The 13,695-nt window shown below is 38.7% G+C and overlaps 1 protein-coding gene across 2 annotated transcripts in view; it reads right to left on the reverse strand.

Annotated features, from left to right (window-relative positions):
- Positions 1-3,118: 3,118 nt before the first annotated feature.
- Positions 3,119-13,695, reverse strand: part of tmem117 (transmembrane protein 117) — a 33,966-nt gene continuing 23,389 nt past the window's right edge. Inside the window, exons 3-7 of one of the 2 annotated variants that reach the window (XM_026311649.1) lie at positions 12,260-12,359; positions 9,785-9,882; positions 7,738-7,897; positions 4,961-5,090; positions 3,119-3,984 (exon numbers count right to left, since the gene is read on the reverse strand). In XM_026311649.1, the coding sequence (XP_026167434.1) occupies positions 3,323-3,984; positions 4,961-5,090; positions 7,738-7,897; positions 9,785-9,882; positions 12,260-12,359 (1,150 nt within the window). In that variant the 3' untranslated portion in view covers positions 3,119-3,322. The remainder of the gene's footprint in view (positions 3,985-4,960; positions 5,091-7,737; positions 7,898-9,784; positions 9,883-12,259; positions 12,360-13,695) is intronic. The other variant, XM_026311648.1, reaches the window with a different exon arrangement.

Below are 13,695 nucleotides of genomic sequence, written 5' to 3' on the forward strand. Positions count from 1 at the left end.
GCCTGGCAACTATTTCCTAAGCCTAAAGAAAAACGTAAACTAGAACTTTTCATGCAGTGAGAAACATAATGACATTAGCAACCTTGTTCAGATACTTTCTGATAATAGTGAATCTCAGAAAGCAGGCAGAACAAAACAGAGTATATAACAAATGCATTCATTTATTGGTAACACAAGGTTCAGCAGAAGTACTGTATGCTGTGCAAACACTGAACAATTTTCTCATTTCTGAAAGAACGCCCAAACACAGAAACTAAAAGAAGTGTCAGTTTTGCAACACAACAATAGTTTGAACAATAAAAGAGAAAATCCTCACTCTGAACTTAGACACAAGACATTACAGACACATTAGATCCCCTTCAGGTCCAAAGAGGCTCTGCCCTTTAGTGAAACACTAATAGCTAATGACTTGGAGCTGTAATGTGAAAGGGATAATTACAGAACCAAGAGCTGCAAACCAGTAATGCTAAATAAATTGAACTCACAGAATGCTTTTGTCAAAAACAAGTGCTGTAGCAAACACCTACACACCTCACAAGCCTGAAGTGCACACATGCACACACACACACACACACACACACACACACACACACACACACACACACACACACACACACACAACACAATATAAAACATCTTGTACAGGCATAAATTGACATATCTACCTGCACAGTCTCTCGCGCACACACATACGCACACACACAGAGCTAAATAGTCTTGAGTGCGCCACCACAATAAGTTTTACAGTATCAAATTAATTAAATTATAACAATTAAAAAATGAATTAATAAAAAGCTCATGAACTATTGGAAATTGATTAACTAAAGATAAATTTAAATTGTGTATTAAAAAACTAATTAAGAATAATGTTCGAATACTTACAAATTCTGTGTAACACCTCCTTATAATTTAACTTAACAGCATGTATTGTAAACAGTGTGTTACCTAAGAATTTTATAAATTCTAACCCACAGAGCAACAGCAGGAGCTGTCATTGGTTTGACTCTCAGCAGTAAATAGCAGGAGGCCAATCAGAGGTGTCTGCTGCTAATTTGGATCAGGTGGCAAACCCTTTACTAAATTTTAAACAATTTTTATAGTTTAATTTTATATATGCATATAAGTTCCCTTTAATTTAACAATGCCACAATTTAAAGCTGTAATATGTAAAAGCAAGCAGACATATAAACTGTGAGATAAACCAACGCAGGCACAAATGAAACACCAAAAAGTCACATTTAAAAGCCCCAATGTAACTGATTTAAAATAGCTTCATTAATTTATTAACTAAATTAACTAAGCATTGCAAAAATCAGTAGTACTATTCTGGTGACGTACTCTCCACTCAAAATTCCTGTCGTGTTAGGAAGCAACTGCTGTATCTTCAAAAGCAGGTCATTCTGAAAGCAAATAAAGCTGAGCTGGTTTGGGGTGTTTTTTAGGGAAATAATTATGGTATATTATCATTATAATAATGCAGACTGATGTAAGAGTACATATCAATTTATTCTGAGTGTAATAAATATATATTTATTTTAGCATATTGTGGAGCAACATTTATTGTATGCGTATTATTACAATACACTGTTACCTGGCATCTTTGGTCAAAGTATATGCAGAGTATTCCTTGAAATGTTGACAAACTTACATGGAAAAATATAGTAAATAGTTCAGTAGTAGTTCAGTAGTTCAGTTAGTGCTTTTCAATTATGAAAAAAAAAAATCATCAATCATCAACAAAACTCTCAAATATATGTATTTTAACGAAACTCTGGAAAATATGTTAAAAAAAAGACAGTGAACAAAATTTTCAAGGCAAATGTAAAGGTAAATGCCGTGCATTTTTTTTTTTTTTTTTTTTTTTATACAGATGGATAATGTTTCAAATAAATATTTTTCATGCATTTACCATGACTGCAAAACTGCTTCTAAAACTTTGAAGCTTTATCTACACAAAGAAGCCCTGAGCTAGCTTTGGAGCAGAAACCTCTTCTGCACTTCAATGGCATGTTTATGCCAAGGGCAAAACCACCTTTCTGACTCTGTTGGTATTCAGTCCAGGTGCAGCAGCCGCATAAACAATCATGAGGTGGCTTGTTGGTTTGATATTTGATCTCTGCTGATTGCATTTATTATCTCTCCAACTAATATCAAGTGAAGGGATATGAATAGGTCATCACCGTACATTGATGTTCATAATCATGTTATTTTGGAAAGGATGATTTAAAAACAAATGAGAAACATCATGAGAATAAATTAAAATGACAAAATCTGCCAATCAAATGAGGTAAAAGTATGATATGAAAGTATATAGCAGCTCATAACTAGGACATCTTCCACTTTGTTACCTATAGTATTATAGACTATAGTATTATAGACTCAGAATATGCTTCTGTCTGTACTCAACATATGAAATATCAAGGCACTACTGTAGCTGTGACACCGCTGTGATACAAGAAAATCCTGCGGTGTCACAACTGTAGGAAAACTCCTGTGACATGGCCACCAAAATCATTTATTAGGAGAAAATTGAATTATGAAAATGCAAAATCAGAGTGAGCACCACATCACTTATGAGTTTGCATTCTGCTTTAAGAGATATGCTTCTTACTGGAATTGGTGCCATATTAAGAGTCTTTTAAAAAGGTTGTTTACAAAAATAAATATATTCAAACCAATACAACTGCAATTGCCGTTAGCAAATATCACTCTTTCTCTTGAAGGTCAGAAACAGTTGTGTGGAACATGGTCCTGTTGCAGCTTCGTTTTAACTATAGAAAAACAGTTTCATTTTGATGAACTACATACTTGAGCTCTAGCTTTGGCTTGTGCCTCCCATGAAATACTGTCATTTGAATTACAGAAAAAAAAGCATCCAATTATTAGGGAAAACAAACTTGGTGAAATTTCAAAAGTCCAATAGGTTGTCAGACCTACAATCACCAGAAATCTGAATAGTTTTTACAGAGTGCATGAAACAGTCAGAAATGGTGGGCTTGTTTGTGTTATTGTAATGTTTTCTACACCTCTGTTATTTGGGGAACAGCTAATGTTGTTAAGAGAATGTAATGTTTTGTAAAAAGTGAGTAATGGTTAGAAAAGTTTTTGAGGACTCCAGAAAAACCTTTATAATTCAGGTATGTGTTGTCAAATGACCTTCTGAATATTTGAAAAGCCACCAAGTATTTTCTTCCCATGATATTCAGATGCTTATAATCTCTATGACTCAAATTTAAGGTAATATATGAGAAGTAACAGCTGGTACTAGAGCTCCCATTTTTAACCTGTCTGCTGTTGTAGAGTTCATAATCAGTTCATGAGGTCACGGAGAGAGTTTGTGGACATCAAAAGAGACTGCAGGTTCCTCCTGCTCTGCATTGTCAATCACAATGCTTGGATGTGTCTCTTGGTTTTCTGTTGAAATAGTGGAGTTTGTGGAGGGCGTCGCTCCAAAGTGTGGCCCATCCACAGAGAGAAGCATGGGCGTTCCTGATTGTTTCAGACTATCACTCATGGTCACATGCATCTCCTCTGGTGTCACTCCCATCTCTTTGCTGTACTCTGACGGGGACTTCCTCTTTATCCTCTCGTACGTTTTGTCTTGATTTTCCGTGAATGTCTCACTGTCTTGAAATCGCCCAAACAACCAGATGAAGAACCCGAAAAGGACGAACGCCGCAAGGCTCGGGATGAAGGCCAGGCACTTGACGTCCAGGCTGGCTCCGATGTAGCGGCTGTGGAGAAACATGTCCCGCTCCACGTAGCTCAGGTTGGTTCTGGGATCAATGTTGGTGGAGCGCCACTCATAGGTGAGTGTGCTATGATTGAACTCCCTGAGTGTTTCCGGCTCCTCCACAGTGTAGATCTTCTCACCAGGCCCGACGTACTGACCGTACTCATAGGGCTTGTAAAAGATCTGGTTCTTCCACATGTTAAGGTCCAAAATCAGTACGAGAAAGATGATACCATAGTTGAACCACTTGCCTGTAATGAGACACATGACTCCAATTACAGTAGATTACAAGGCTACCTTTGACAGATAAGCAACGAATAAACATGCAAGCATTGTACAGATAATACAACAGGCAGACAGGCTGACTGATGCATAGCACAAGCTTACTCCATTGAAGATCTGTAGGGCAGAGTCAGACAGACTCATGCAATGAGACAAATAGATCTATTTGCAGGTGCTACTTCCTTCATAGTATCTTCTAACAAGGCCACTACATTACCATGAGACAGCCATCTCCCCAGGTTGACGGATAGCAGGCAGATGTCTCCCGGGGTATATGTGACACTGCTCTCTTCCTTTCCCCATGATATGCCGTTAATAAGCTTTTAGTTAAACCAATCACGTCGTGCCAGACCCATTTCCATAATGCTTAATGGATATGCAATGCATTAGGGTTAACAACCTTTCGCAAATCACTGAGCGTTTGAACAGCTTAACATTTAGCAGAGGAACATTGGTTTGCCTTCTCTTGATGGTCGTGAGTCGGAGTGTGTACATGGCGGAACAAAATGGAGAAACTGGGAGGATGATTTTAAATGGGAAATATACTCGCTCACCGAGAACATTAAGACACAGAGATGTGAAAGATGATGAGAGACACGTTTCGCATGACGGTGTGGAACATGAGGAACAAGACTGACATTGCAGCAGTGGAGCCACCTGTGTGCCACATCAGTTAAACATATATTACAAATGGTTTCAGTAGTTCCACTATCAAACCATTTCCCCATGGAGGAAACTGGAAAACTAGAGCACCCACAGCTTATTTGGTATTCACAATTCAATTGGGAAATAGGTCAAAGTTATGTCCCCTCGTGGACATTTTGATTTCCTACTGCTTCTTAATTAGATTATGTGCATTTAGAATTGTTTAGGAAACACAGAAGAACTCCTCCTAGAACAATAAGATTTCCATATTTTTTGTGCAGCAGCTGTGTCTGTTTGTACCTGTGATATGAATGTGGTACTCCTCTTTAAAGATACGCTTGCAGACAGGAAGTTTGACCTTCACGTGTGTTGTTGACATTCCTGGTAGATTCATATCCAGGTCTCCCATGAAGTGAGGGAACTCCCAATCCTGGAAAATACACACACACACACACACATAAATTTTATGTGCCATAGTACAGGAATCTCAGATAAATAAAATTCAACACATTTAATAAGTGCACAAACACAACATGTATTGTGCTTTACTGGACTTCACTGAACTTTCTCATATTAGTTACTATTAAGTCTCTGTGGAGTCTCGTCATACACTGACTGGAGGTCAAACACGGTGACGGCTGTTGTCGACAACACTGTTTTTACAGGATTGTGGAGTGTACTAATGTGCACTGGGATTTCAACACATAAAAGGCACATCAAAAGGCACCGCAAAACTGACATTTAAAAGCTGCCTGTGTCCTGTGTTGACACAGTTAGAATGTGGTTGTACGATGACTGGTAAAATTACACTATTAAAAAAAAAACACCAAAATTTGCAGATACATGGTTTTCACTGGACTTTGTTGCGATGTGTGTGAAGACAATTACATTTACCAATTACCAGTTTAACATATTTTATCTTAAACTGTTTGTGACCTGTAACTGATGCAGGTAGATTTAACAGGAGTAACTTGTAATGTGAAGCTGGAACTTAAAAAAAAAAAGTCTAATATTTCACATGAATTACTTTGTTTTAATGCAGCTAATTTACAAGTTACTCAGAAATGTCCATTAACATTAACTGTAATTTGTTGTTTGTATTCTGAAAGCATTTATACTAAATAAAATGGTAAACATAGATGAAACTAAGAAAATTATAGACAGATGGACAGACAAATTATTTTAAAATAGTTTCTTTGTACTGAACTGACTTAATTATCCTGCAAATTGGCTTTTGTCACCTCTAATACTGGAAATGAAAGGAAATGCACACAATTCTGTTTTTCTTTCTTCCTATTTCATATGTATCACCTGGACACCACCCCACTATTCTAAGGCATTTAGGCCATACACCTTTCCACTAGAAAATAGTCAGGTTTTACAGCATATATGTGATCTTGCAGTGTCAGCATATTGTCCATATAAGCTAATATATACATGTATATACACAAAACAATTTCAAAAATCTGAAATTCAGCTGAGAAAATGCAGAGAAATGTTTCACACACAAAACGATAAAAAAAAAAAAACCTAGCTTGGGGGTAAATCCAAACACGCATTAATCAGGGAATTAATTAGTCGAGAACAAAAACATCCATCCTTTCTCATGGAGATGCGAGATTATGGCACCCTATGTGACAAGATAGAGGTGAATGAAGCTGTTGGGAGGGCTGGGGATGAACTTTTATTGACTAGCCTTATGAAGTGATGGCCACTAGTGCACTGGCTTGTGTTAACAGCGCAAGGTAACTCAATTCATAAATAACTGTAGTAAATGTGTTTGCTGTATACTGCACAGAAAATGAGAAAGACCTCTCATAAACAAATCCATGCGAGCGGGGAATGATATATTGCCAAGTTAAAAGGGAGAGAGGATGTTGCAGGTCCAGACCAGCTCAGAGAGTCAACAGAGATGTCAAAATAGAGAAGACACATTTCATGTCCTATCAGGTCTTTGACTGGAAATAGGAGGTGATCTGGTCAGAAAGCTGAAAAAGTTGACCTCAGCAAGACACCAGCATCTCTGTGAGAAAACACCTTGGGCTGAGCTGTTTCTGTGTATCTGCATAATCACAATAAGTGGGCAAATGAATGAGAAAAAACACCACAGTGTGAAGTAATTACTGGCCACAGCAGCCAGAAGCTCTCCTTAAAATAATGAATTGTTTCAATAAATAAGTCCAGAAATCACTTTTAGCTGTGTAGTTGTTCAGATTATCATGGAAATTATGTTATCCTTGCCAGGTTTCTGTAGAGTAGTGTCTTTGTAACACTAGAAGATGTTCTCCCATGAAACTGAAAGCTCTTAGTAATTAGCATTATAAACAGAGTAGAAGTGTATATTAAGGGGATACCAAATATTAGTCTTGCAACGTGCCCTCTAATACCAACCAACAAGGCCTAGTGAAATATGTTCATTAAGCATTTGGATGAGACATGTTGAATTAGGCTAGCAGTCAAACCACATGGATGATTGGCCTGTGGTTCTGGCTCCTGGGTAGTAGTGTGAAGAAAAAAAAAAGAATAAAGAAAAAGAAAATCACTTTTTCTCACTCTCTCATTTGCCTCAATACACAGTTATCTGTTTTTGCTCAGACAAACACATTTGCATATTCATGAGCTACTGACACAGGCTTTATTGATGTACACGCTCTTGTGGGAGGGAGGACATTGGGTGGGAAAAAAAGGGTGGGGGGGAGAAAGTGAGAAAAACTCCAATCTTTTGAGTCATCGTTACAGAAAATAAACTAGCCTCATAAGGGAGTAGGGAAGAGGAGGTGAGTTCATGGCTGGGGTCTGGGAAAGAAGGATGGATGGACTCAAAGTGAGCAGTAAACAACAGTTTGTATATCTCTATGCATGTTGGTGTATGTGTGTGTGTGCAGTTGTGTCCATGCCAACTGAGATTGATCAAACACCCCTTTTACTGCTCTGTGCCGCAGTGCCCCATTGATGAATAGGGAGGTAGGGGGGAGGAAGGGAAACTGGCAAGATTGGTACAGGAGTAAGCCAAGAGATGTCCCAACTCCCCTTCTTTAGTTTTTTTTTTTTTAATTGGCCACAAGGGACCGGTCTACCTGCATGACAATGAGAAGGTCAAAGACCAAGATGAAGGAGGCTAGGAAGGCTCTGGAGACCTCATCGCTGGGCAGGAAGCCTCGGTTCAGGTTGTCCCAGCTGATCCAGTCGGTACTGATGACCAGAACCACCACTGATGTCAGAGAGATGAGCACTGTCCTGTAGGAGGAAATAAAGAACGGAAAGGACAGGAGAGAAGGAAAACAACAAAGGAAAAATGAAAAAAGAAAAAAAAATGAAGCAGAGGAGAAGACAGATTAGTAAAGAAAGAAGAGCAAGTAGTGAGGAAAGAAAGAGGAAAGAGGAGAGGATGGAATAGTGAAGAAAAGAAGGGCAGAGGATAGGAGAAGTTTAAAGTGACAAAAAGAACGAAGTAAGGAAGGAAAAAGGGAAGCAGAGGAGAGGATGGGATAGGATGGAAAAGGAAGAGGAAGGAGAGCAGGGGAGAGCAGAAGAAAGACCAAGGGCAGGAGAGGAAGAAAAAAGAAAGACATGAAAAAGAAGAAGCACAGATGGAGGGAGTGATGCACTAACAAAGACCATGAAAAACATCTAAATCTAATTTTAAAAATTCAATTTAAATGAGGTGCATAGTTAATATTGTATATTTTGGAAGACAAACAATTCGCCCACGTCAAATACAAAAAAAGATAACTCAAGCACGATTCAGTTTCTCTTTCCATGGACAATAATGTATTGAACAACAATTGTACCTAGATTTGATAAATGGAGGCAGAAAAAGCTTCCAGCAAGATGAAAACCCTGTATTGTTTGTTTGTGGATGCAGAGGCAATACAATTCAAAACTGCTACTTCATACACACAGTATTTTCACATACTTGTACTGTATATCTGATACTAGCCGAAAGTACTTATTTACCTGTATGCAGTGATTGGTAGTGATTGTTTGTTTTGTTTATGACACTTTGCTGTAATTCTGCATTCAGTGTTTACTGAGAAATTTCTCAGCCATCTGAAGAGATGCACAATGACAAAGGTTAGTATTATTCTATGCTGTGTATTTTGTCTTAATGTCACCCAGTGATTACTGTGCATTCTCATACCACACAAGAGATTGTACTGCAAACAGGGAAAGCCAGTTCAAATCCCATTTCAGCTGTTAGGGAGATTCATTTTGAGGGTTTTTATTATTCCACTGTGGAAATTTTTTTTTTTCCTTAGCAGAGCTCAAATTTTTAACACTGTACAACGAGCCCTGAGTGCATATTGACAAGACATATTAAGCAACACACTTATCCATCATATTTCAAGCTCTGAATTTCAAACGATAGCTCGTCAAATCTGGCATTGATTGTGACAGCGTGAGTCATGGCATCCATCAATAAAATGATGGGCTGCAGTAAAAGTCACAGAACAATTCATCAGCTTGCATTCTAATCGCAGGTAAATCAATTCTGTACAAAAATGTTAAATACAACAGCCAAACTGTCTTTGAAGTCTGAGATGTCTTGTGCTGTGTCCATACTAAACAGCTGCTGAAACTGACTTTTTCTTGAAATGTCCTTTACTTCTTGCTGTGACCCTAAAATGAACTACTGAACAAGGCAATGGCATGTCATATTAGACTGACTGCACTGAGCACCTTTGGTGATGAACACAGCTGAGACTGTGGTGTAATACAACCAAGCAGGGAACACTTAACTTTCCCTTAATGGGCATATCAGACATGGTTTGCAGAATTTGTTTAACAGTTATTTAAGGATCACAGCTTGTGGTACGAGAAATAAGAGCCAGGGTTCGCTTCTCAACCTTGCTGTGTCCATTGATTTTCACCCTTTTCTTCTAATTAAAGGTGCTGACACTGAGTGAGGGAAGATTAACACAGCTATTGACTGCGTGTAACCCTGCAACAAGCTGGAGAGACCACATAAAATAGACATTTGCATGCACAAAGACATCTATAGAGCCTTGTAAGAATATCTATTGCATTGAGTAAGCTAGTAGGTGGAGAAAATTGCTCTGGAATCTTATTATGTACATCCAGACAAAAACAGGCTCATTTTATCACAGTAAGAATACACCATACCAGAAGAGAACAATCCTGTTGTTGCCTTGTTTCCAGAACCTCCTGGCGGCTTTGCCCCAGTCTGGGTAGTGCTGATCCTGGAGCATCATGTCTGTCACCTGCCGAAAGGAAAGTGTATAACTATTAATTAAATAGTGAACCGAATTAACTGTGAAGATTGGCTGAAGAAGAGGTTACAAATATAAGACAGTTTACCTAAAGGTTATAGAACTATAGAATGTTCAGACCTGCTTTGTCCCATATTTTTAATTTGTTTGCCAAGCTCAGCTAACACTTACTACTGAACCAGTCCCTTAAGCCAAAGTTACAGTGTACTGTCCAGACCTCACAGATGCCTTGGCGACTAAATGAAACCAACCTCTGCAGCCAGGTCACATGTTGTAGAAAGCAGATTAATTCCCAAAGGTTTGGAAGGAGATGTGGGTATAAGTTTGGTCATTCATTTGGCCAAGTGATATGTACATGAATTAACAAACAGATTTTAGATAGGCTACTCTGTGAAGTTGAAGTTAACCCACTTTTTGGTTTACCAAAGCATTTTAACTGTACACTTTTTGAAAATTGCATTTAAATAATAAATGCTAAATGCTAAATAATAGAAGGACTACAAAGATGACTACATGGCTATTTAAATTTAAATACTGAATAATTAATATTGAACAACAGTAATTACTTCATTACTAATGTTGCAGTTTACACTGCTTAAACAGCAGTTGGTAATGCTGTCACATTGTCCCCATTGCACAATGTCATTAAAAACTTATCATCAGTAGATTACCTTACTCAGATGATGAATTGTATCATGGTATAAGAATTCACACTATGTTGTACTTTTTGTGTGAAGCTGCTGCAGAAGCAAGGTCAACTCATCAATAACGCACCTTGCTGCAGGTAGTGTAGCGCGTGTTGGAAAAAGGATTTGAATCAATCTGTGAGAAGTTTTTGGCAGCACTGCAAAAACATACACTTTCCTCTCATATAGCGAAGACATACTACAAATCTGCTATGCAAAGGAGATGCAGAGGTCATCTTCAGAGCACCTTGTTGAATTAATCAAATGTAAAAAACCTTGTGAGTAATTTCTGGAATCAGCACTTTGCCTTGGCCTTGCTTTCTTTGACAAACACACATCTCTGCGTTCCTGACTGACTTTCTGAGTTGCTGCTTCCTCCCTTCCGACCCAACTTACAGCTCCCTTTCCCCTTCACCTCTGTTTCTAACTCCTACCTCTCACCTACTCGTCTTCCTCCACGCTCTCTCTTTCTCTGCAGTGTCTACTATGGAATACTAATGTGACCAGTGAGGGAGCTTGTCAAGTTGTCTCAGCTGTTTGCATGCTGGTGTCAAAGCCGCACTCCTCCCACCACAAGTAGTCCATCCCGCTGGAGTTCCCACTCTCTTTATGTTGACAAATCAACTGAGGTAGGTTTCTCCTCCAATTTACCCTTTGCTCTCTGTGCATCCATTATTTCCTCTGGCTCTCCTTAGATCACAGTCTCATTTTACTCTGATTGGCAGCAGACTGAAGTGGATTGGGTTGGAGGGCTGTAACTATCTGCCTTTATAACAGCTGTAACAGGATGGACCTGACCTAGAAATTAGATGTGTGTTTGTGAAGAATGGCTTTGTATGATCTTCATTTTATATGATGAAAAAATATATATATATATTTTAACCATGCTTTTAGCCCTGCTTGCCTGTAGTGTTTATTACACACATGAAAAGAAACCTGGCTGAATAAATGCTATTCCCATAGCTCTGCCTTCAGATTGAAGATTGAAGTTTGGCCTGAGCAGGTGGTGCCAGAGGAATGCTTATTCAACCAGCTAATTCAAAAATGTGTATCCATTGTACTAAAAATGTCTCCCAGTTTAGCCTGTCAGACTTGGCTCTGTATTATCAGACTTTAAGGTTATCACCCTAATGTTCATGTCCCGTTTATGCTGAGTTTTAGCTTGGTCCAGGTATCAGCTTTGTGTACTGTATGTTTTAATTAAAATATGCTCCTAAACAGATTTCAATCTGAAATGGTGCTGTTCTCTACAGTTTTTAGAGAGCCTCACCCTTCCAACCAATCAGAGAAGCTCAAACTCAGGGGTGGGAGCTCACAGCTGTCAATTAAAAAACAAAAATATACTACTGGTCTACTATTCCTGACATAATGAGGCTTGACATTTTTTAGTCTAGCTTGGGTTCCAAAACATCTATATTGCTTTAAAAATATATGTAACATTTTAGAACCTGACCTTCTGCTATTAAAATAAAAAACTAAATCTCAGTAGATCTGAAGTTAAGACAGCATTAACATCACTTTGATTGATCTGTAAGTTATTAAACCATGCTGCCAGCATGGCTAAAAATACAATTTTATGTCAGTGTGTTTTTAATAATTCAGAACTACAAAACATCTGACTTAAGTAAAGTACAATAAATGCAAACTCTAATGCTCAGGATATGGAAGAGCTGGATTCTCACCATCCAAGCAGTGACAAAGTCTCCCATCCATGTCCCCACTGCAGCAATCTTCATAAAACTCTCATTCCTGATGCCCATGTACTCTGTCACCATGTGAGGTCTGCAAGGAAAGAAGATCCAGACCAAAAAGAACATAAAAATGCAGTTTATGTTATCAGGGTAGTAAAGCCAGCTATAAAAGGAGGGAGGCGAGAGAAGTGACAAAAAGAGCCAACAGAGAGAGAGTCAGCGGAAAACGAAAGAAAAAATGGCCACTGCCGTTAAGTATCATGATTCTAGCTGTCAGAATCAATCAATATCAATCTAATGCTGTGAAAACAAAGAGCGATGTCTCTACCTTTCATAAAACCCTGAGGATTGTAAACAATTTATTCTAGCACAATGGAATATATGCAGTATGACCACTTTCATTTGGCTATTCCGTGTTTGGCAAATTATTCATTTGTTTGGCAAATTTGTTTCATGTCCAGTTGATTTCAAATCAGCACCGCCATTCCAATGAGATCCCTCCTGTTAATGCAGTGGATCTGAGCTCTGTTAACATCAACTGCAGCGGCACAGAAGCAAAACAGAAGACAAGGCCAAGGCATACCATTAGAGAAACAATCTCACATGCAATAGTATCAGATAAGAAATGACATGGTTTCTTTCGAGACCTAGTTATGCCTTCATCTCTGTATAGTAAGTGAAGATGAGTAGCTTTTGTTCAGCCCTCCAAACCCACCCACCCAACATACTCACCCACACCACATCACTACGTTTTCTCCAGGTAATAGCACAGGGAGAGAGAAAAAGTGGGTCAGTCGTCTCCTATATGGGACTTGGGGAGAGGGGAGGAGAGCAGAGGGGAGCGGTGGAGGCCTTTTTGATCTCCTGGCAGCCAGTGACTGAGAGGCTGAGTGGAGCATGTGGGCGCCAATCACCTCCCCGCCAACCTCCACACAGCACCCCACAGGTCATACTCATGAATATAATAGATGGCGATGGATAGGGCTCTGGCTGTGCTTTCATGGGGTCGTATTTGCAGTCAATGGCTCCATTCGTCTTTGTTTTGCCTGGTCATTTTCTGGCCACCAACGTACACCAATAAAAATGTTTTCTACTGCACAGAGGGCACAGGAAAAGTCTCGCCTACAACCTTAGCTGTGTAGAGTCCATTACCTCTATATATGTTTCCCCTTGAGAGTTCATTTTCATTTAATCTTTTAGCTGATTGCATTAAGTGTTCCATTTGGCCTACTGTTCACTTTCTAAATGAGTCTTTGTCACACAACAATATAGTGAAAAGCAGCAGAGGATAATCCTTTTAAACTATTAGCTAATGCAGCAGCTTTAAAAGGTGCTCATTTTTAATTAATGCTAATTGCTCATGCCATTTCTTAATAATGTAAGGCCAGATTTGAAAAGCATAATAAATGCTCACTGGCAATACAGAT

This window comes from Mastacembelus armatus, chromosome 6 (genome assembly GCF_900324485.2).
Source record: "Mastacembelus armatus chromosome 6, fMasArm1.2, whole genome shotgun sequence".
In the NCBI taxonomy this organism is placed as follows: domain Eukaryota; kingdom Metazoa; phylum Chordata; class Actinopteri; order Synbranchiformes; family Mastacembelidae; genus Mastacembelus; species Mastacembelus armatus.